The sequence below is a fragment of the Ornithodoros turicata genome, chromosome 3, assembly GCF_037126465.1.
Source record: "Ornithodoros turicata isolate Travis chromosome 3, ASM3712646v1, whole genome shotgun sequence".
Lineage (NCBI taxonomy): Eukaryota > Metazoa > Arthropoda > Arachnida > Ixodida > Argasidae > Ornithodoros > Ornithodoros turicata.
Genome location: NC_088203.1, coordinates 60,009,260 through 60,034,526, shown reverse-complemented (window position 1 = coordinate 60,034,526; position 25,267 = coordinate 60,009,260). Strand labels below are relative to the sequence as shown.

Below are 25,267 nucleotides of genomic sequence, written 5' to 3'. Positions count from 1 at the left end.
ATGAATAAAGTGTCCCATATCACAATTGCAGAATGTCGCTCAGTGCACTGCTGGAATAATGCTAATAGACAGACTTCGTAAGGCATACACTACTGTCACTCAGGGAGCAGAGGTCTGGAGGCAGGTGGGCAGTGAAGGAACTAGGGAGAGCTCTGTTTCTTAGCAGCATGTAGTCTTGACATCCGTTTCAGGACCCTAGATGTGCCCTAGTAGGAATACTGTAGAGGCTTATGAAAGCTGTCTTTATGAATGAAGTCCTACATGTAGGTCTGCCAATTCTGATGAAAAATGGGGCACCTCAGGAGCACTCACTAGATGCTGTTGGCTGAAGACCACTCATATATGCTGAAACCGATATACAGCAAGTTGAGGATTTGTTTTGTGGCTCTGGTATAGAAAACTTTCCAGTAACTATCTCCTATGAGTATCCAACACCTACTTGTAGCTGTACAGCTGGTGGTAACCCCCAGTAACGCTGTATGTTAATTGATGGTTGAAATGTTCCACCTCGTCGTTGGGAATGGTAGGCAGTGGTGTGCATGACCTTTGCTCCATGTAGGTGTAGGTGTCTTAAAACAAGTGACCAGTCATATGAAAAATACTGTTACCACAGACACTGTTGTGATGTCTAGTATGGGAACTGCTACTGGCCAACATGTGAAGCTGCCCATCTGGGCGAGGGTGTACGCGGATCAGGGGAACCATAGCAGCAATGATGACACAAATGCGCCAGCCAGCTTACTGCTGCGTTTGCAACTTGTCCTTCTGTTGATATAGGGATTATCCCATTGATCTGGATGACTGAAAGATGTGGCCCAAGATCCACTGTTGTGGTCAGATGTTGTCTGGTGAACTTCACCTTCCAGTTTGGTAGCGTGCGGTGATACATGGGAAAAAAATTTGGTCCTGATTTCATTTTAGGCCGACTTGGGCTAGTTTTTCATTTCATGCGGTTCTGTATTGCTACATTTGGCGTAGACGGTGCCTACGATAACTGTGGACAGAGTTTTACAAAATACCATGAAATGTTTTTTTTATTCAATTGCACTCAGTGGTGATGTATTCTAGGTCAGGTAGGCCACACTAGCAACCTCCTGGGGAATTGTCATAATTAATTCTGACTAATGACCTTTTTATTATGAAAGGTCGAACTTTTCTGCAAGGACAATATCTGTTCCCTTTGGTGAGCTGATGGTGTTGCCATTTTTGAGAAGAAGGTCAATGTAATGATCCTTAAAACACAGCACATTTGAAGGTCATTTTTGTCACTCTGCCAGCAGGAAGCTTTCTCCCTTGCACTTACACTCCTCTTCACAGTAGGTCTATCATGTCATGATGCAAAAGCAAATACAGTCTTTTCTCTCTGCACTAACTTTGGAGCCCTATAGTACCAGAACACTTTAAATTGCAGTCTACTATGTATTATGTTTTTATTGCACTGCACCCATGAGGCACACTGATTTTTAAACTAAAAATTCGTGATGGTGGAGCAGCACTCGTGTTATCAATTGAGACGGACCCACCCATCAAGTTCTTTGTTGATAGAATCATAGTTACCTCACTTGTACAACATTGTATGACTTCACTGGATATCTTTCCTTGTTATGTGGTAGGACATTGTAACACTGCCTATCCACTTGACTTCATCGAGGCTCAATACCGCAACAGTACCGCTGTATACACGGATGGATCGTCGACCGGGACACTTCATCTTCAGCCTTTGCAATTCCATCAGAGTCCGTTACACGTGGGTGTCGTCTGTCTCACCGTACCTAATCGACATCCTCTGAACTTTATGCTATATTGTTAATCTTGACATATGCGGAAGACTGTGAACCGCGGCACTGCATAATTTACACCGACTCCAAAGCAGCTCTCCTGTGCATTAAAAACATGGGCAGCCACGGTTTCCTTTCCTCAGTGGTGATAGATATCCTGTGCACCCTGAAGTCCCTACAAGATAGCTCCCACTCCGTTGCCTTTCAGTGGGTTCCAGGGCATTGCGGAATAACTGGGAACCGCGAGGCCGCCGCTGCCGCTGCACATCAACAATGGCCTTCTATGCCCATTATACTCTCGAGAGGAGACAGAAGGTCCCTCCTCAGGCATTTGTCCGATTCCTGGTCTACCCTACAGTGGCAAAACGACATTCCAACTATGTCCTCTTTGGGAAGTGTAGACCCAACGCTGTCATACTGGCTGCCTGCAAAGCTTCCTCGTCCTCTGAAGTCGCTCATCCACAGGCTACGTCTGAATGTGGCCTTCACTCCGTCCTATTGCTACCAGCTAGGCTGTGAGGCTAGCCCTATGTGCAACGAGTGTGGTGTATTTGCCAATGTTGAGCACATACTCCTCCGCTGCCGGACCTATATCAACGAGAGGCGTACACTGCAGTCACAGCTTGCCACCATTGGCTGCCTCCCCTTCAACTTGTCGACCATCCTCGGCCCTTGGGACACCGCGGTCCACTCCAGGGCGGCCTTACGTCATGTAGTTGGCTTTTTTGAGGTGACAGGCCTAAAGGAGTCATTATGACCCCAGCAGCGCTCTCTGACATTCCCACCATCACGATCACGTTCAGCATCGCCATCGCCGCTCCGATCATTCTCGTCATCTCTCATCGTCATCACTCATCATTGTCACCACTCATATTAGACCCCCTAGCTCTGGGGTAGCGTTCTACTCCTAGAGAGGAAGACCTCCCCACTTCATCATCAAAATATATATGTTGTCGTTGTTGCTTATCTTGTGCTCACTAAGACTCTGAACAAATTTACTCTGTTAGATAGTGTCAGGTCGAGCATACAAAATTAATGGAAGTTGGCTCAGAAATGGCTTAGGAATGCCCAAAATTTAATAAGACCAAGGAACTTCCTAGAATGGGATGTACTTGCATTATAGGTTGAGCCACTCGACATTTTTCAGTGCTAGTATGACACTCTCAGCTCATGCCTGAATAAGGTGGTGTGGAACATGCACCTATAGTTGCCTCGTCGAATCCAACGTGAAGAACTGCAAAGCATACCTATTTTGGAGTCACTGTGTATTTCTGTGTGATATTTGCTGATGACAACTACAACACCCCTGGTCTTTGATCAGTGTGATTCTACTGCAGGGTTTGCACAGGCCCTTGAAATCTTTGAATACCCTTGGATTCTGGAAATTCAATTAATGGGCCCTTGAACGTCCTTGAATATGGAATCGCTCCTTCTATTCCTTGAGACCGAGTCTTGTGACATCAACAGACCCAACGGACGGAGCTGCTCCTCGGAGACGAAACCTGGCAACGTGCGGTCGCCGTCTGCGCATAGTTTGCATTGCGCATAGTTTCGGATTTCACGCGATGTTGGCGTTGACACCGTAGTGGATGTGAGCAAATGCCGGATGAGAAATGTAAATTCCAGGAATCATGGCTGGAACACGACAAATATTGTCGGTGGGTTAGGCCGGATATAACGAATCCTCACCGAGCAAGATGCGTTGTGTGCCAGAAGACAATCGATGTTGCCATGATGGGCGAGTCTGCTTCGAAGAGTCATGTAAAGAGCACAAAACACATTTCCCGTGTATCAGCATGTCAAGGCATCTTATCGATCACCAATTACACGACTTCTACGAGCCAAACAGCTAGAAGTTCTTGTGACAAGAATGGACCAAGGCCAACGTTGTCTCAGCCTGCCATGCTCAACGCGGCATGCTGGAAACCCAAGCTTGTCACAGAAGTCTGAGCACTATGGACTACGAATGTCGTGTTGTCCCAGTACTCCTATAATTCATGTGCGGATATCGTGCACATCTTCCTGAAAATGTTCCCGGATTGTGAAATTGCGAAGGGGTTCACATGTGGCGACAAAAAGTGTGCATACATTGCGTGTCACTGCCTGCGGCCATTATTCGCTTCTCAAGTCCAAGGCATGACTGAAAAATTGGAAAATTTTGTGCTGCTGTTTGATGAATCAATGAATGAATATCTACAACAAAAGCAATTGGACATACACATCAAGATTTGGAATGACAGTGATCCACCACCAGGTACCTGACGTCATTTGTGGGGCATAGTACTGCAGATGACCTCTTTGAAAAATTGACGGAAAGTGTCGCCAACCTTTCAATTAACAAGCTTGTGCAACTTAAAAGTGATAAAACCCCAGTGCGGGGCACCCCTGCACTGGGGCTTTATCGCTTTTAAAATGTACTACCAAACAGCCCGGTTTTTATCGCTTTTTAACCTCGTGCAACTCCCATTGAATGGGCTCAATGTGAACCCGAAGCTTTTTCATAACTTCCAGCAGCACTTGAGCAATAACTTCCAAGTGCAGTGCCTTGACATTGGTACGTGCGGACTACACACGGTACATAACGTGTATAAAACAGAACTAAATGAAACGAACTGGTAAGTTGACAGCCTTTTATCCAGCTTGTTTTCGCTGTTCCATGATACCCAAGCCCACCATGAAGACTTTGTGGCAGAGACAAAAAACAGAAAAAGAAAAAGTTTCCTCTACCCTTTATATCTCACTGTTGGATTGAGAATGTGCCAGTCATGGAGATAGCCTTGTCTATTTGGGAGCGCGTTGCGAACTACATCGAGGCAACAAGAGGTCGCAAGCTACCCATGCCTAAGTGTAAACCATACATAACTGTCACAGCGTTTATGAAGGATCCTCTTGGACTTGCAAAGGTACATTTCTCCCTCAATGTTGCAATGGTTTTGCAACAGTTTCTCATTCTTTTCCAAAGTTATGCACCGATGATATTTTTTCTTGCTGGTGATCTTGAGGGTGTCGTCAGGAACCTACTGACAAGGTTAATCAGATGTTCTGTCACTACCGAAGCTAGCAGCACCATAAAGTTGTTACAAATCAACATCACTGACACCAGGAACTGTGCAGAAGTAGAAAAAGTGGATGTCTGTCGAGAAGCCGATAAAATTTTCAAATGCTCTAAAGCAAGCCAGAAATCAATGTTTGAGTTTACGAACGAGTGCAGACAGTTCCTAGTCCAGATGACGCTGAAGCTCCTTGAACAGAGTCCGCTCAAGTACTCTCTTGTCCATGGGCTATCGTGTTTTGACCCCCAGGAAGCGTGTCGTGTCGTCCCTCCTCTGTCCTTTTCTCGGGTTCCAATTTTTCAACATGTACCAGCTGGCCTGCACCCTTGCCCTTTTGCCCAGGAAGATGTCGGGGACAGACGGATGTCTGTGATTGCTCCAAGTTGTTCTCAACTGCCTTGTTGATGCAAACATCGTCCCGGAGCACAAGTGCAACGTTCTGCGCGCAGACTACGTCAGGTTCTGCCAAGAACAACGGCCGTGCTGGATACCTACGATAGCAATCAGGAAGGTCTGGACATGTTCTTTGTGTGACTGATGAAGTATGACAGGTCTTTCTCAACCTTATGGGAAGTACATGCTAAGGGTGCTGCTCCTCCTCAGCGATGGCCAAGCTTCAGTCGAGAGAGGCTTTAGCATCAATAAACAAATTTCAGTTGAAAATATGGGAGAGCTTTCTTACATCTCCCAGAGATTCATCTGCGATGCCGTCAAGCGTCATGGCTGTGTGCTCAAAGTCCCCATATCAAAGGAGATAAAGGCTTTCGTGCGTCTAGCGAGGCGTAGGTATGGAGAACATCTGGAGCGCTGCAAAAAGAAAACGGTCGATGAGCAGGCCAGTCTAAAGAGGAAGGAGCTAGACTTGGAGCTGGAGAATCTGCAGGCGAAGAAAACCAAGCTTCAGAAAGTGCTGAAGAGCCTGTGAGAATCTGCAGATAAATACTTCGAAGGTGCTGAAACTAGGAGTGACGTTATTCTTTTGCCAAGGCAAACAGTTTCCAAAGAACAGCCAAGGACGAGGAAGCTGAGATTCAAGCTATCAACAGGGAGATTTCAGCAAACTGGGGGGCTAAGTGATGCTTGCAGGAAGGTTCAGTGGAAATAAAGTTGTTTGACCAATTCTTGAATTTCCTATCACACCCTTGAAATTTGAAGCAAATATTCTGTGCAAACCCTCCTACTGGTGATGTGTTTGAATACAGTTGTGCTCAACTGTTGACATTTTCTGTTCTGCTGATTTTCAGGGTCATGCAGGCTGTGTCAACTGCTTGGAATGGAACCAGAAAGGAGAGTAAGTAAATACAAATCATGAAGTAATACTATGGAGAAGTAATTCTATGGAAAGAACCGAGAGGGTGCCGGCAGACTGGTATAGACTCATGGTAGGGGATCGAGAGACGTGGGACAAGAAGGACGGACGGCAAATTCTCAGACTCAGCAAAAGTTTATTACAGAGACCCAACTATACGCAGAGGAGGGAGAAGACAAAACGACGGATTACTAATCACATTGCCATGTGTGGCTATCTCAACAGACTCTCTCAGTAACCTCAGTCTTTTATCCTTTTCAAGTAATAGTTACATAAAATTCCATAAAATAAAATAAGATAATTATTTTAACTTAGCTAAACGTGGACAGTTTTTCCTTAGCACCTCGGGGATCTTCATGAAGAGATCAGAAATTAGTGCAAAATATTTGTTTTTCAGTGCCTATGTAACTCATTTTTTGACATGTTTGACATATTTGTAATGAGCAATTGCTCTGTCAGACGACTGTGAGCCAGTGAGATGACCTGGAAAAAGGTGGTTGTCAGAACAATGAGTAACATTGCTAACCATGTTTGTTCTTCTACAGCTATGACACAAAGGGCAGAGATAGAGAAGAAGATGCACACGATGCTCCACTAACAACAAGTTTATTTAGTGTGTATCTTCTCTGTGTCCTTTGTGCTGTAGTTCCAGAAGAACCGACATGAAATGGCACAAACAAGCCCATATCGCTGCACTAGTATCTTTCTAACGTTTGTTCATACCTCAAGGGGCCACTCCCTGCTTCTTTTGTGAGGCCTCTCGCTGGCACTTACTGATGCGGGAGTTGGCTGCTGCTGAGTAATTTTTATGTTTCATATTTGGGCAAATGGCCACAATATCTTCATATGCATTAATTGGAGTGAAAATTGTATAATAAGTTGCATATTTATATACATTACACATATTTAAAACAATAGAACCTCTGTTGTTCTGAGGCTGGAACAACCTGTCTAGTACCTCTGTCTAGTGAACCTACACATAGTGGAGATGGACGTAATGAAGTGCCGATATAGTGAAGTTTTTTAGCGGTCCAACCAACTTCGCTATAAAGAAGTTCGACTGTAGCATACTTTGGAATCTACAGTTCACCAGTACGGAAGTAATATACAGGGACACCACTGGTCTCTTTCTGCATATGGCACATATCTGTTTTGCTGAAGGGGAAGCATATGCTTTCTTGATTTGAAACTTTATTATTGCACATTTGTGGTGTTAACTAAAATTAATTGGATGTGAGCATTTAGGGCAAAAAACTTGATAGAGGCTCCATGCACAAACATGGATCTAATACCCCTGTCACACAGCAAAGGGGATCTCATTCCCAATGAATGACAATTGCTCGAACAAGATGGAGCTGCATGGCAAAGAAAGATGTCATTTGCTAATGACGACGATAACGATCTGTGAAATAGTTTGGCCATGTTGTCTGTGAATATTGATGGCAATTCCTTGTAAATTTATTGTCTACTTTAAAACCTATACTTATGGAAGTCGTTGGTGCAACTAAACCAACTAAACTATTTGTTTCACTTAGGCCCGGTTTCACCAGCGCCGATTAATGTTTGAACCGAGATCAACGATCCCTTAACTTGAATTTAACGCTTAACTGTGCTTCACTAAAGGGTGTTAGTATTACTGAAACATTCATCACGTCTCCAGTTAACGTTCGTAAAAAAGAATGGAGTGTTAACTTGAAGTTCTAGCAACGCTTGATCTTGGTTCAAAGTTAACCAGTGTTGGTGAAACCGGGCCTTAACGATTTTGGGAGGCACAAGCATAGACAAGTGCATAACCGAATCCCATTTGACACGTAAGATGGCGGTTAGTAAAGCAGTATGGCATTCAGGCATGGCACGGACCAGCTTGGCACTCAACGAGTTGACTGGGAACAAGAGTAGTTTTTGAAAATTGCATAAAGAAAATCTTCCAGAATCTTCCTTCTTTAATTCCAGAAATAAAGAAATGGGGACAGTAACTTTTACCTCACATTTCTTTTCTTTTTATATTTAACGCTGTTTTTTGCTGCCCCTCGAGGGTACACAGTTGGTGGAGAGGGAAAAGAGAATGAGCCCCCCAAACTTATTCTCTGAGACAATGTGAGTTTCATGAAATACCATTTGGTGTCACTGTGTGGCACTGAACGAATGTCATTCAGTGTGAATGTCACTTGCTGGGAATGACATCCCTAACTAGATTAAGTTACCCCAAAATCTCCCATGTGGAGGCTGCATGATTGGTAGCCCAACTGGTCTTTTGTTCTAATCGCAACCCCGAGAGCACGGAGAGCATATAGAAATAGCAATGTAACGCTTTATTGCTTACATGCAAAGTGTCCCTTCAGCTTTTTTGGTTCGTGGTGAACAACACACTGCACTCCTGAGCAACGCCCCTTTCCTTTTAAGCCCTCACTGTGAGAGAGGGTGAGGCCGCTTGCTGTTATCTACGGTTGATAACTTGCTGCATCCACACCGTGCTTTTCTTATCATATGACGTAATAGAGGTCGTGAAGACAACAGTAAATTTGCATACTTCCCAGAAAATCGATTCTATCTCATTCATAGCTTTCAGGAACAAGTGGCCACAAACTTCATAACTCTTTTGCTTCTATTAGCGAGTTTCCACTGGCGGCTAGAGTTGACCAATCATTGTTACTTTGAACTTGCAAGACACTGTACTAGGTTTTTCTGCCGCGTCATGTTATCACTTCTGGTAATTGCTCTGGTAGAAACCGAAACAGCCAGATGTGCACGCCATTGCAGTGGGTGATCGATGACTCGAATATATTCAATGTATTCGACAAAATACTATTCGAATCTAATGTCGAATTCACGATTGCTGTATTCTGCCCGAATATTGAATACTTTGAATATTCGTACCGCCCTCGTCTTTTCCATTCCTTCTTCTGCATGATCCACCCTACATTGATAAAAATGAACATCACATATGCATGTATTGACAAAAATGTTCCAAATGATTTACATGCAGTAGTATTTCCTATTATCGACAATGAGTAGAAAGATATTGCTTTCTGGTAGCCTATTACAACCTGAAGCAGTTTCTGGAAAAGATGATTGCACAAATAAACTGTAATTACATTAATACAGTCAATCTCGGTTATAATGACTCCCACTTAAAACGAACTGTCGGGTATACCAAACAAGTTCCAACAGAGGCAACGAATGACTCACCACGAACAGATTACCTAGTTACCACAAATGCAAACCCCAGTGAACTAGGTTGCCTGCCACCGTATCTCTCGTCTTGGGCAGCACAAACGCTCAACATTCAGAGTGTATGCACCTGAAAGATGGCTCGTGACAGGCATGTGATCTCTGTAGCATTCAGCTCTGACCAATCACATAGTAGCACATTCTCCACTTTATATATGTGCTGTACATCACCGTACATCCCGTGCTCAATCTTTCTGTCGACATCGTTGAAGGTGGTCTGCACACTCCGCGCATCCACAGGAAAGCGAAAGTGTATATGAAAGTGGCCATTATTGATGAGCTCTCTAATGGCAGGCATGAAGTTGCCCTTATGAATGGCTGTGCAAATGATAAAATTGCTGTGGATGGCAATCAAGCATACGACCTTGGCGACATGCTTCAAGAGGGCAGAATTTGTTCAACCATCCCTGACCATGGCCTGTGGGGCCAGCTATGACATTGAAGGGGGGGCTATGGTAGTCGCGATAATGACAGATGTTTGTTGAAAAAAAGCTGCAGCTGCTAAACTTACAGGAGGCTGCAAATCTTTTGTGGACTTTATGACTGCCGATGATGATGTGCAAGTGACAGCGGATTTAAGCGACGGAAGTCATCGTTCCCGACGTACGGCCCGCATTAGTAGTCACAGATTTTCGGACGACCAAGGGACATTGCCATCGCTTCCACCCAGTATCACAACGGGTTAGGCACTGAGCTATACAGTCAACACTTGATTTATGAAACCTCAATTTACGAATTCCCTTGCTTTACGAACGGTTCATCACGAAAACACTTCCCATGTATTTCTCCCTCGGTTTATGTACGTCAATTTCAGAACTGTGAACACATTTTTTAGGCATGGACCTAGAAAATATACCTTTTTTATCTCAATTTATGAACAGGGTGAATAAAGTCGTGCATGTCGTTAACATATGAATTGGTGCAGAATGCGCAAAACTGTATTGCCCTGTGTCCTATACGCTGGAGGCTGAAAGATAAGCAAATCAGTGAACTTTGTGCCTGTGGCATGCTAGCGGCTGTCATTTCAAGTCTAATGTCACAATGGACGGATTGCGAGGATCGAAGCACAAGAGATCGCCAGTGGGTGCAGATGATGAACGGGGCATCTGCCTATTTTCATAAATAAATAATGAATGCCAGTAACCATAAAATAAATATGTGTCATAAAATGTCACAGTGCCGTTCCTATCATTCTAAGACTTTCAGGCTCCCCACCCAGTGCGAAGCCCGATTTAAGAATCCCTCGTTTTATGAACGATTTTCCGAGGAACGCATGCCGTTCATAAATCGAGAGTTGTCTGTATTCGTTCGCTTCGTGATTCCACGCACATGAAGGCAGCCTGCGCCACCGTCTACAAACAAATCGATATGACGAGGTACTTTCAATAAAAACGATACTTGATCAGTTTTACGTGTTTTGACGTAGCTACCATTTTCTGTCATCTCCATATAGAACAAACTTGGGATGTGACGAACACATTGCACGTGAAAGTCAAGTTCATTATAACTGAGTCTTACTTACTGTAATGTAATTTTGAATTACACAAATGCGCAACACGAACATGGCAAGGAGACGGCTTCGGAAGCATTCCGATTCACATTCCTTGAATTGCAGCCCATTTGTTATGACTTTTGCTGTTGATCTTAACATCTGAAGCATAATTCATATATTCGCACGAGCGACATCCCCACTTAATATTCCAGTGGCAGAAAAAGCAAAAAATAAACTGCTCACAGGGTTGATGGAGCATTCACACTGTGCCGGAGAACTGAGAGAGGAGTACTGTGCACAGAGCAGATGTCTTTTCCTGTTGTCTCCTGCAGAATGTCTTGTGGTTGCACCTCAGAGTGTTCCCCATGGTTAGTAACACATGAAACGACATGAAAGTGATGGTGTCTTTCCAATCTTTCGCATTCTTACTCTAGGGAATGTTGCTCGTACGAATACACGGACTCTCTACAAAAACTGTGGGTAGGATCTGATTGAAGCCTATGTAGTCTGCTACTGCTTAATGAAGGGTGGTGCATTAAGTGCTCACCTGGTCAAGCAAGACAGTCTCAGAGTGCACATTAGGCCCATTTGGAAAGACTCAGCCACATGGTTCCTGTTTCATTTTTGAGTTTAATTTGTGTTCCTTTCTAGCATGTATTGATTTTCTCTTTTCCGCTGCCTTCTTCAGGGTTCTTGCTAGTGGATCAGATGATGTCCAGATCATACTTTGGGATCCATTTCACCATAAGAAACTCCACACAATACAGAGTGGTCATCATGGCAATATCTTCTCTGTCAAGGTATGCATCTTCTGCCTGACACATGATACTTGTGCGATTAACGCACCTCAAACTTGAGTGCTCAGATGTTGGTACCTCCCCCCCCTGTGTATTTGACATATGATTTCAGCAATGCTGACTTGCATGCTTTGGAATGTAGCAGTAGTTGGGTGCACTTTGAGTGTAGAAACCCAACTCTATGGCACTACATTTTGGACGAAACTGAAGCAAGTCACTGAGTCCAACATAAGTCCAGCACAAGCTTCTTACTTCTACGTTGTGCACCGGCTCGCTACAGTATTGTACAGCAGGCTGGGCCGTGCTGGCTGTACAGCATACAGTGCAATATCAATAATTGGAAATGTCTTAATTCAAACTGGTGCTCTGGTCCCATCAAAGTCATGTGTACTTCAATGTGGAAAAATGGCTGGTAATTTGAACACATGAACATGCACAACAGTTCATCCGACGAGCCTGCCCAGCTGTGCCCATCTACGCATTGGGCTGGAAGCTCCTCACCACTGCTGTCAGGGACACGTTTACTTATTAAGTGTGAAGTTTTTATTTATTTATTTTTTATTTCGATCAATTCGGATGGTGGAAGCTTGAAGAGCACCTCGACTCCCATACAGACAGCAGCGAACAGAGGGCTGTTTAGGCAGTGAATTGCGGAATGGCAGTGAACTGATGGCTGAGAGGCTGTTTAATGCATACAAGTAAGGGTGTGCGAATCTGAATATTTGAAGTTTAATCAAACCGAATGGGATAGAAAATGTTGAATACCGAATTTAATATAAAATATTTGTGGAAATTTTACAATATTCTTTTTGCACTAAAAGCTCGCAATATGTAGCCCTTCGCTTTAGTGTAATTTTTCGGGCCTTAACTGTCACAAGAGAAACACGCAATTTTTCTGTGGGAAGCCACTACTCTTTAATTTTCCTTGATAGTGTTTTTTGCTTTTCAGGTGAGTCTACATTTACTGGGGTACTGATCTTGATTTCAAAATTTTATGTCAGGCAGTTGCATGTTTCACAGATGAGGCTGTAATATAGTTTCTGAACATCCACAGGTCATTTGTGAAAGCAACAAATTGGTGTCCTGCTACAGTTTCGCCATGGATGTCCCTTAGGTTTGCTGGAGTGTGTATGTCGCACATGGGGAAGGTGCGTTGCGGTAATTTTAACCGTAAGGGACATCTTGAAGGCACCCCTTTTGTTCCTGGGCTGCAGGCATTGTTCAAGAATCTTAACTTTTTAAAGTCAACCTCCCAAACATCAAATTAAAATCTCCCACCTGCACTGCTAAGGTGCACGTGGGAGGGACACCACCCCTTCGTCAGGCGGAGTATGCACAATTAACTTGGGCTAACGCTGTTCTAAGCTAATCAACAATGGTCATCCTGTGTGGTCCAGCAGAACTGTCAGTTTCGTAAAGCAGGCTTCACCTCATGCAGGGAAGCATCAGGTTAAGCCCACTTTTGGGGTCTGGTCATTCATATTTGGGGTAAAGCCGGACATTCGTAAAACCGAATATTGGATATTCGATTCCTGAATTGAATACTTAGAGTTATTGATATTCGATTCGAGTTAGAGAATGGGAATATATTTGCACATCCCTACTTATGAGACCATCACTTGTAAAAGCGATAGTTGTGCTGGAGTAAAGAGGAACAAGGAACGAATCTCTTTAATGGTGTGCACAAATGCGTAAAATGATGCCGCTCGTTCATGGCTGGCAAAGCAAGAAGCCTGGCTGTTAAGGGGGTCAGGGCACTTCCTGTTGACAACACAGCCAATAAAAAGGAGTCGATGACAGCCGATTATCTTCTCGAACTGGGTTGGTGATACTTCCATTCGAGTTCGCAATTGGGTTTGGCTCAACATCGCAAACAATGTTCACTGAGTCGCGGCTGAAGAAATGAATGCAAGTGCGTTATTTTCTACCCTCAGGGGTTCCATGCTTGCCTTTAAATAAGTACTTTGGAATGAATGAGCCTAGCAAGCAATGATGTGCCTCCAGTGCAGCTAGTATGCGCAGCCAGCACATCAAACACTCATTCAGAGCAGCTTCTTTTAGTTCCAACTCTACTTTGTTCGAACAAATCTTGTATTACAATAATAAATATTGCATTAAGAAAGTGAGGGTCAGATGCTATAATGCATGAAAACTATTGTGGAAGAGTATATCGGTTCCTCTGACGTGTCTCAGAGAATCCAAGTAACTTGGCAAACTCCAATGGTTTGACCAAATGGCATGATCGACATAATCTCCTAGCCATTCCAAGCTGTCCCCCTTGACTTTTTATTGATTCTGCAGCTCAGCAGAGCCCAAACAGAAGAGTACATGTGTAATAATGTTAATTGCCACATGTTTTTTTTTGCCAGTTATAACCTCAATAACACCTAATGCTAATTATTCACATTTAGCATTTTCCCAAACAAGTTTGTGAAAATGCAGTCTACTGCAAGAAATTGTTGTGTATTGACGTGTCTGTACCCCTTAACTTATTTGGTTGCATGTGATTTTGTGTTTCTTATTGTATGTTTACATATATAAGATTACTGGTCAGGTTCCTTCCTAGCCAATGTATCCATGCTAGGAATGCATCTTTAATCTACATTTTGTCTTGAAATGGCTCTTTGACAACTTTTTTACTGCATTTCCTACACAGCATTTTAAAATTAGCTTCTGGAATCTGAATCATTTTTCCTGTGTTCTTTTTTTTACAAGACAAGTTTGAATATTACCAATCTCTTTTTCAAGCTCTGAACTTTTGTGTTAATTGACTTGATTTCACATTTTAATTCTTTCTGTCCCACGACCAGTCCCTGAGGCATCTCTTACTACTGAAGTTTGTATACTATGACATATTTTTTTGCAGTAGGCAGACGCCTGTTTGTGCAACTAGCAATCTATCATCACCACAAATGGTTTTGTGTATAGCTAGCCTGAGTCAGAGAGAAAACATTAATGGTTGTACACTTCTTGAAGCTACCAAAGGTTCCATTGTTTTTTCACTTATTGAGATTAAGACCAAACTGACCATTTCTGCGTGTCTTTACTAGGAGACTTGTAGCACATATCACCTCAGCTATCTTCCAGTCATTGACAGACACAGAGTGGAAAGGAATCCCGAAAATGAGATGTCATACAGTTAGCCATTGATTTATGAATTCCCTCATTTTATAGAACATGCCTCCAAGGATTGCCCACTTCCCCTTGTTTCCCGCCTCGATTTCTGAACAGCGAATGCATGTTTCAGGAATGAACATTGAAGACCCCACCCTTTTTAACCTCACTTTATGACAGGATAAGGACAAATACAGTTGTCCAGGTCAAGAATAGAGGTCAACAAGGCATAAACGTAGAGTACCCTGTGTCCCACTATTAAAGGGCAAAATAAAAGTGATTCACTTAGTTATCACCAAGTATGATCCGTACTTCTAGTGCATAGACTGGCAATCAGCTGTCACTTTTGAGCTGAAGTTTGCAATGGACGCTTATCGAGGGTGCAATGCAGCACTTCGAGGACGGGAACAGAGTCGAGCATGATTGACTCGGAAGAAGTGATAATGCAGAAAGCAATTCCAAAGTGTTTTAAAAATGAAATGTAATCTCGTGTCACAATGCATTTCCTAGCATCCTGGCGCTTACATGCGCTTCGATTCATTCCAAACATCGGTTTATGATTCCCTTGATTTGTGAACGTTTTTTGAATCATTCATAAATGAAGGGCTGACTCTATTGGCAAATTGACCATTGTGGACAAAAATATGGATGCACATCAAAGAACTGTGGAAAGGGTGTTGCAGTGACTGGCACAGTACAAGGAGAAGTGTGAATTTTTCAAACCCTCCACCAATTCTCATGAGGGCACAGCCTCAGTGTTTTTCCGACTGAGACAGAAACAAAAGCCATTGGGTGGACACCTTATTTGAGCCTCATAATTGGACTGCTGCTGCCTTAGGGCTAGTGATCTTCTAAGCAGGGTTAGCAAAGCACTTGGCTACAGTCACTGTGCCAATGTACAAGCTAGTGCTAAAATATCAAAACGTTATCTGACTTGCCATTATCTGCCATGTATAGAGAAGCTTGTGCCAGGTTAGACAGGGAGGAACATTGCATAGCAATCACTCATTCCATATGTATTCACCGTTCATGAACCAAACTGCAGCTCAGAGGCGTTATCAATAAAAAGGCAATCCTAGCATTAAATAATAATTCCTGTCATTGTTGCCACTGTTCCATCAATCTACTATCACGGATACAAGAGTGTGCAACATGATGCTTGAATAGGTGACATACTGAAATGCCAAGCAAGAACAGTGTGCAAGCATATAAACAACAGCAACAACTTTATTTTGGTGGTGTTGATTGCAGTGTTTCATTGCCACAGGCAATGCTCTACACCAGTAAATTGGTGAAAATATAGGTGCAGAAAGGTTAGTACCTTTTACGGCAGTGTTGGTGGGAGCATTGCAGCATCCAAAGTGTGATGGGCTGCCATATGGTATTGCTGTGTTACTGACCTTACAGGCAGTACAAGGTACTAAAAGCTCAGTTGCATAGGTATGATCAACCTTATTGTGCACTAATCTGCTAAAGCAACATTTGGCTACTTGTCTAAAGTTCCTTCAGTGTACTGAGAAATGATCACCGAATTCATAAAACTTGATAAAATTTATGCACAGCCAAAAAGAAAAAGATAGCACGATTCAGGGCATCGCCTTTGTGGCACACGTGAGGTGTGTCCAGATAAAAAATTGCTTTTTCTTTCCTGCAGTTCTTGCCGCACTCAGGGGACGGGACAATGCTCAGTGGGGCTGCAGATTTCAAGATTCGAGTTCATGACGTAGCATCACGAGAAACTATGATGGTTTGCAGTTGCCATACTAGCAGAGTCAAGCGACTAGCTGTCGCTCCAAGTATCCCGTTCCTGTTCTGGAGCTCAGCGGAAGATGGACTCATCCTGTGAGCACATTATTGTTTCATATTAATCTGTCCAACCGTCGTCCAAGCATGTTTACTGCACAACAACACACTCTCCGGTCACTATTCACTCGAACCTCGGTATGACGAAATTCACGTGGATCGCAATTTCTGTAGTTTTATTGAATATTTTGTCATACCAAAATTGTGGAAATCGGAAAGATTTATGCCACAAATTGGGAGGGAGAAGCAACATAAACATATATATCCATGTTTATGGAACTTGAAAATGCCATTTTCAAGGTCTGGTAAACCTGGAATTTTTTTTTTACAGCCCTTGAAAACCATTGACGTTGCATCTCTTTCTTGTGCAAATTACACTTTTTTGAAGTCAGAACTGTAGCTTCAAAACCACAGGAGTTAGCACTCTTTATTGTAATAGGAATCAGCTGCATGGAATGAACAGCATCCTCTATTCTATTAATAAATTTGTCTTTCTGTACTGCGATCTTTAAAATTCAGTAGTTCTCATTCACATCTCTGAACTGATATTGTGCAGTCCCCATGTATACTCTCATGTGATACCTGTAGCTTTTAAATATTTCTGCAAAATATTGAAGCCCTTGTCATAAACAGTGTTTTACATTTTGGACAAAGTGACGTCTGAACCTGAAAAGGTCCTTGAAACACCCTTGAATTTTTGTTCCAAAAATCAGTGGAAACCATGCAGTTGAACCTTGATGCGATCACAAAATTTTTTAGAAGTTCGTTTTGCAACCCCTCACATACAGGGCATCTTTTTTTTAGGTGCCACAGATTTTTCAATTAAAAATCTATGAGAGCAGGACAGATGTTGTTCTTGGAGTTGAGTTATACGACCAGGCGGACATCCTCTTGAAGTATGCAACTACAAGATGACTAATTACATAAAATTCATGAATGAATTCTTTAATTAGGGGATTTTGGGCAAAAGCGAGACTGTCCATTTCAGAAACTGTCCTAGTTGAAAGCCATTCCATGTCTAACAAATTCTGAAGCGTGCATGTATGTAAAAAAATATCTCTCCTCATTTTGATATGCAAATATGAGCCAAAACTGTGGCAACTGGGAATGCAGGAAGCGCAGTGCTTATTCCACGTCACAGAGCCACGTGGCTGGAGCTATGCATGATTGGAGTAGGTGCCAATCTGCTGGCCAGATAATCCGCTTTCCGGCCCAGATAAGCCTCTGTCGGCGTAGATAATGAGCTCTTGAGGCACACTTTTTTGTTTTCGGCTCATTTGCATAGCAAACGAAAACTGCTCGTATGTATCTTGAAGCACAGAAACATTTCGAAATTGCTGACAGCTGGAATAGCTTTCAACTACAACGGTCTTTAATCCAGCCATCCCAGTTTTTCCTAAAACTCGTTAATTAATAAGTTGATTATCGAATTTTAGTTGAGTAGTCAAAATAAAGATGGGGAAATAAACATATTCTCTACATTCATGCGAATTTGGGTGGAAAAATTGCAGTATGCTGAAGTCAGGAAGAAATCCGGCTGTATTACTCAAACAAACTGTACTGATCCATAACTTAAAAACCCGAGACTAGGGGACAAAAAAACGGCAAATACAGACAAGGTCTCAAGTCTGTGTTTGCCGTTTTTTTGTCCCCTAGTCTCAGGTTTTTAAGTTATGGATCTATACCACCAGCTCGCTTGCTACCTCTCTATCCTCTCGTAAACTGTACTGGTTTGGTGCAGATGGTGATGTAATTGGATTTGCTGCCTTGTCGATGCGCCATTAAAACTCCAATCATCATCACCATCTGCCAAACAAGCTTGTGTGCATTCCTACAGATGTTTCTGTGAGGGCAATTTGCCGGTTAAAAATCTGATTTCGCTATAAAGAGACAAGCTTCAATTCGAGGTGCAAATTCGTGGAAGAAATGGGTTAAACCCTAAAACTTCAGACTCTAGATATAATTAGGGCTGTAAGAGTTGTAAAAATATTGAATACAAATCAAATATGAATATTGCAACTATTTTTCTTGGAATATCAGATCGAATAACGACTTTAAGCAACCATGTTTACTGCAATGTGCACATACAAGACATACGTACAACCACATTTTGATGACCACAGAAATATGTAGGGAAGCATCAACCAGAAGAGGATAAGGAAAAGGTTGCCACTCCCGCAAGACAGTTTACCCTGCGACACTCAGTTGTCAAGTTCCTCAATGGCAGATGGTGCGTTTGATGTAGTGTGACTGTCACAAAGTCGTGTACCACGTGCTTAGCAGCAACATCTTGAGCTCGATGGGAAATGTAAGAAGGTGGCAGGTCAGACTCAAAAAGCTACGGTTTGCTCGCGATGTTCACATATCACCCCCGATGCTATCGCTCTGGTCTCGTCGGCACAACCAGCCCTAGCCCTAGCTACGTCAACACCATGGCTACATGAAAGCTACGTGATTACATGAAATGGACCATATATCATTTTTCTTGAAATACCTCGTTATATCGGGTTGTCTGTAGATGGTGGTGCAGGTCAACCGCGTTTGCGTCGGTGTCATTAGCTGGTCCCATAAGCCATGGTCAGGGATGGTTGAACATATCCAACTCTCTTGAACCACGTTTCCGAAATTTTACGCTTGATTTCCATCCATGGTCAGTTTATCATCTGCACAGCCATTGATAAGGGCAACTTCATGCCTACCATTAGAGAGCTCATAAGTATGAGCGGCCAAGTATGGTGGTATAAGTAGTGGCCACTTTCGTAACCACTTTCGCTTTCCCGTAGATGCGCTGTGAGCGTAGACTGCCTTCCATGATGTTGGCAGAAGGAATGAGCGTGGCACGTACGGGACATGTGGCACATGTGAAAAGTGGAGAGGCTGCAACTACGTGGTTGGTCACAACTGAAAGCTAGAGAGATCGCGTGTCCGTCACGGGATATCTTCAGAGTGCGTGCATTTGGCATATCATGCGTTTGTGCTGCCCAAGAAGAGAAATATGGTAGCAGACAGCCTGGTTCAATGGGGTTTGCGTTCGTGGTAGTCGATTTGTCCGTGGCAAGTTGTTTGTTGTATCTGCTGGGGATTTCCATATGACTAATGCAAGTGTTGATGGTCGTTCCTAACTTGTTCGGTATAACCGGAAATTCATTTTAGGTGGGGCCATTATAACTGAGATTTACTGATTATCAGTATCTTGTTCTGTTGTACAACAAACTTTGTGTTACAACAAAATAATTGACATACCTCCTCGGGTCCCCTCAGGAAACAGTGTATTTCATCCCTCACTGTAGTGAATCAGTTTCAATCCAGCACCTTGTCTGAACGAAAATAAATGTCCCCCAAAACAAGCATTTTTTTTTGTGTGTTTGTGTAACATATGCCTAATACAAAAGAGTCATCAAGGAGGGGAACCCGAGACAGGGATGAAGAGACGACATAACACATTCTCAAACACAGCAAAAACTTTAATGCAGCTGTGCCCTGTACATCCAAAAACCTCCAAAGAGGAGGAACAGAAAGTAAGGATGGCTTACTCACACAATTGCCACGTGCAGCAATCTCTACCGACTCCCTCAACAACCTTCGCCAAACATTCTTTTCTTTATATAGTTCCCTCGTTTCAGGGAAAACAGGTTTGCAATTGTTACATTCACGAAGGTGCTGGATGAGTTCACTTGATACAAGGCCCATGTTTTTAGCATTGAGGCAGTGTTCCCGTAGAGGGTCATTCAAACAGTGACCAGTTTGACCTATATTGCAAAAACCACATTCCAGGGGAATGGAGTATACTACAACCGAGTGATTGCGGGGAACAAACGGTTTACAATGTTTTATGGGGCAACCAGTGAAAGCAGAAGAAAAAGGTGTTAATCGACGAAGTTTAAAGCCATTAGAAAAAACAATCTTGATACCAAAATTTTTGGCAACAGCATATATGTTGTGCGAAACGGAGTGGTGGTAGGGAATAACGGCAAAAGGAAACCGATCAATCGCAGAACAAGGTTTGGGGTGAAATAGCTTGCAAAATAACAATAAGGCTCTAGAAGAAATTATACAATCATCGAACCCAGCAGACCGTAACCTAGAGCACTGGCGTGACAAACTAAACTTAATATGGTGGATGCAACTTTTGGAGACAGAAGCATTTAACAGGGAAGAAACAATAGCAGATTTTACAATTTTGGTATGCGAACTAGAATGGGGCAAAAAAGGCTTGGCATCGTCCCTACCATAACACCAACATAAACCCGTAAGTGTAAACAAAGTTAAGTCAAGAAACCTGAGCTTACCCCCCCGAAGGATGTTCAACAGACGACCTAAGTTCAGGGGCAAACGAAGTAAGGGTGGTAACTAAGCTCTCAGTAGAAGCAACATTACAATCAAAAAGCACAATGATGTCATCGACATACCTTCGGACCATTAACATGCCCCCACCCACTCGGGAAATAAAAGATCGAATAGCGTTGTCCAGAACATTTAAATAAATTTCAGACAAAACTGGCGTAACCGACGAACCAATGCAATCGCCTTCAGCTTGAATGTAGGGATGATTCTCCCAATTGATGACGGTGGAGGTTAAGTAGATCCGAAGGATAGCCAAGAAATCGTGAACAGACATACTAGTAGAACTCTGGAAGCTAATGATGATGATGTCAATTAAGTCAAAGACCCGTTCGAGGAGAAGTGGCACTTTCATCGAGTAATAAAGATCTTTGATGTCAAGGGAAAACATGTTAACGACCTTCCATGGAATTCCATGAGGAAATCAATTAACTCCATATAATTTTTGAGAGACAGGGAACCTGGACAAGGTAGCATTTTTAGTGTGTATTGGAGGAAATCTGATGCACATCTCTGCCATGCCCCCCGCTCGCTAACAACAACACGAAGAGGCATGTCAGGTTTGTGATCCTTGAGAAGGAATTTAACCACTAGGGAATCATAACGACAGTTGTTAACAAGTTTTTGCAAGGAATGACTATTCTTGGATAGGATAGAAAGTATAGAAGCCTTTGATTTTTTTAGCGAACCCACAAAGAGCTTGAAAAGCGTAGAAAAGGCAAATTGAAATTTAGAATCAAAATCAGGTAAGTAAGGACACCAAATTTACCAGATTTGTCACAACTAAGAAGCATTAAATTAGAGCTATGCAGCTCTTATTGAACATTGGAAACAAGGGAGGGAATAATGTTGCAGGTGACAGCAAAGGAACTACGGGTAATGCGGGAAATACATCTTTCAACAAAAACATTCTTATCAACAGGGTCACTTATCTTGGAAGCAGTATTAGCCAAGGATGCAGCAACATCAAACTTGGTGGGCCTCACGGGGAGACAATACTTGGGAGTTAATACAAAGGAGTCATAATGTGGCAACCTCCCTTAACGTACAGGGTTGCCAAGGGGGCGTTGACCTTTCTAGGAGAAAGGAGAGGGAAAGAGTATAAAGTCTAGAGCCCACATGCAACATCTGAAGCTTTACACATCTTGCAACCAACGAAAGCATGTGGCAAAAAATTCTGAAACACCCACATAGGAAAAGAGAGTACCAGATTAACGTGCCTATTTTTGCATTTCATTGTATTTTGGTGTGTAACGCCTGCCTATTTACGTTGTTTTTAGTGCCTAAATTTCCGGGCCCTAGTAATGATATGACTTCTAAACACCGGGTAGATGAAGGTGACTGACTTTCTATGTTCAAAATAAAACTTTGTGGACATCTTTTCGTATTTACGTTCTGCCTTGCTCGTTGCCCATTCGAAACAGAAATTTTGTGATCATGCATTGAGTTTCTTGCTTCTCTAAAATTCTTGTTGCAGGACGTTTCAAATGAGCTTCCTGAGTTTCAGAATAGTATTAGGCTAATATAATATATTAGGCTTAATAAATGGACTAGCACTCTCCGTTATTTTTTTCCCCAGCAATTTTAAGACAATGCTATTAAACACACACTATACTTATTAAACACTTGCGCTTGTCTCGCAATGTCCTTATATGATGACAGTGAATAATTTAACTATATTAAGAATGTAACTCTTAAGATGAAACATAGAGTAGTTGTACCGCATTGAACAAGACCGTGAGTGCAGGTTAAGCATGTTAATGGTGCTCTGAAAAGGTTTATCTCTGTGCTGTAGTGGTAATTCTAACTATGAATTTTTTCGTGCAGACAGTTCGACTACAGAGTCCCTCATCGGTGCTCCTCGGAAGCTGACAGTGTTCTCATCAACCTGGGCAACCACCTGGGCCGAAATGTTGAGGCCAAGTGCATCTCCATCAATCCTTTACATAGTCATCTACTGGCAGTTGGAGCCAATGACCCATATATCCGATTGTATGACAGACGGATGATAAAGACATCAAAGGTAAGTCCCAGTGTATGCAGAGCATCTACTGGATATTGTCCATCTGTAGAGTGATAATAAAATTGTCATTACTCTGCTGATGGACAATGTGCAGTCCCAAATTGTTGCTGCTCAGTGACCATGCAATATCATATTATCCCAGATGACCGAGGCATTTTGTAGATTCTCAGCACTGCATGCATTGTTAGTTAGGTAGTGTGTGACCACACTCTATTGTGATATTACCCATTAACCTGGGTTGGCGGAGCATAAAAAAACATGAGGAAAGGGATATGCTCATGTGGGCACCTACAGAGGTGAGAAAGCATAATTCTGACACATTCGTTTAACATCAACTAACATAATTTGTTTGTACATGATCTAAAGGTAACACTGGTTAACACGAAAAGAATAACAACAATAAACACTCCAAAATGACCAATACTCAGAATACAGTCAAATCTTGATATAACGAAACGTTATGCAACGAAATTTGTGGTACAGCGAAATAAGTAATTTGTAGTCCATGCCACAACTTGCTGCCATATTTTTTTCAGGCTTGATACAGTCAAACCTCGTTACAACGAAACGCGATACAACGAAATTCGCGATAGAGCGAAATAATTTGGATTCCCCGGCAGATGGCCATAGAGATCAATGTATTTTAACTCCCGCTACAACGAAACACTTTTTAGCCGCCGCCTCGATACAACGAAAGAACGAGATAAGGTTTATGACCCCAAAGCCGACTTTAGGGTCATGAAAACAAAGGGCGCGAGCTGCGTCCTGTTCCCGCGGCGAAAGATGGCACGCGCGATTATGGTCGGGAGGAATCTGGTGCCTACAAAAGGAAGTCTGAGTCATTGGAAGGTTAGGGATTTTCTTCCGAGGCTTCTCCTTTTCGCGCTTGTTTTGAACTGTCCGGTTGCAGCCAACTAAAAAGAGCACGAGACGCAAGGCGCCATCGCGCGCGTGGGAAACGCTTCGTTCGCGTGGCGGGACGAAATCAGCCTAGATGATTTTCTTGACGGGGACAAACATGCCGTAGCAACGGAGAGCCTTACGGAAAACGCACTGTCATAGACGTAGAAGGTTTGCGGGAGATCGCAACACGATATGGAGAAAGCTGCGGAGGCTTCGGCGGCGTACGAACAATGCGTGACACCGCGTCTTCTAGGCACGACGCAGACGCGTAAAACCGGCTATTTCACGCAAGAATAAAATGCCGTAGGTGCACCTTGGCGCTGTATTTGTAGTTGTTGTCATTTTTCACGAAAAACATTTCCGCATCGTCGCGGGAGTTATCGACGCTTATCTACAGCGCGCACCCTCGCAAAGGTCGCGATCCGTGACCTTCAATTCGGTACAACGAAATGTTCGATACAACGAAAGAAATTGCAGTCCCCGTGGGTTTCGTTATATCGAGGTTCGACTGTACAATGAAATATTCGGTACAACGAAATAAATAGTGTTTATCGTGAGTTTTGTTATATCGAAGTTCGACTCTAGTTCTAATGTGAAATGACTATACGTGTCATTGAAAACCTGGCTACTGACTATAGGAAAGAACAGGGCTGAAGCTGTTGAAAACAGTTGAAGCCTTGTGTTTTGGGGATCAAACCCAGTAAAATACATTTTTACCTTTCGATTTGCATCGTTGTCACTTATGTTAACCAAAAAATGTTAAAATAATGTTAAAACTTATGTTAACCCAAAAAACTTGTGAAAGTGAAAATTCACCCACCAATACAGATACAACTGGGAAACACCAAGCACTCTGCATTCAGCACAGCCACTTGGCATCTCATGTTCATCTGAACATCTGTTTTTTTTTTAATTATCCACCATAAAATCTGCTTTTCCACTTGATATCTCTTGATTTGACTCTATTTTATGGTTCCTGAAATAAAACCCGAGAGTGGCCCCACGATTTCCAGAAAAACAAAACAAAAAAGAACCCATAAAACACGAAAACAGAAGGGTAGAAGCACTGAAGAAGGAAGGAAGTCTTGTGAAGTCTGTTTTGGAAGGAAGTGTTTGTCCTTTCTTCTGTGTTCCAGCCTCAGAACATCAATTTCCATTGGTAAGAGCACTGTTTCAATATTGGAAATCTTACTTGCAGCTAGCGAGACAAGGTACCATAACGGACCCAGATAACGACAATCTTCCACCTGGATGTGTGACATATTTTGCTGCAGGTGAGCGATTTCTTCAACAACCCCAAACCAAACCCCTGTGTTAAGGAAAAGGAAGAAGGGGGTGCTCACGCACGCCTTCACTCATTGTACAGCAGTTCTAATCACCTGTTCATTAAAGCCTGTTCTGTTCCCACCTCTGGCACTTCCTC

The 25,267-nt window shown here is 42.8% G+C and overlaps 1 protein-coding gene across 3 annotated transcripts in view; it reads left to right on the top strand.

The window, feature by feature from the left end:
- LOC135388514 (WD and tetratricopeptide repeats protein 1-like) overlaps positions 1-25,267 on the top strand; it is a 102,974-nt gene that overhangs the window by 17,653 nt on the left and 60,054 nt on the right. For all 3 annotated transcript variants that reach the window (XM_064618097.1, XM_064618099.1, XM_064618098.1), the window contains exons 4-8: positions 6,076-6,122; positions 11,552-11,663; positions 16,429-16,616; positions 22,746-22,941; positions 25,043-25,118. In XM_064618097.1, coding sequence (XP_064474167.1) covers positions 6,076-6,122; positions 11,552-11,663; positions 16,429-16,616; positions 22,746-22,941; positions 25,043-25,118 — 619 coding nt within the window. The remainder of the gene's footprint in view (positions 1-6,075; positions 6,123-11,551; positions 11,664-16,428; positions 16,617-22,745; positions 22,942-25,042; positions 25,119-25,267) is intronic.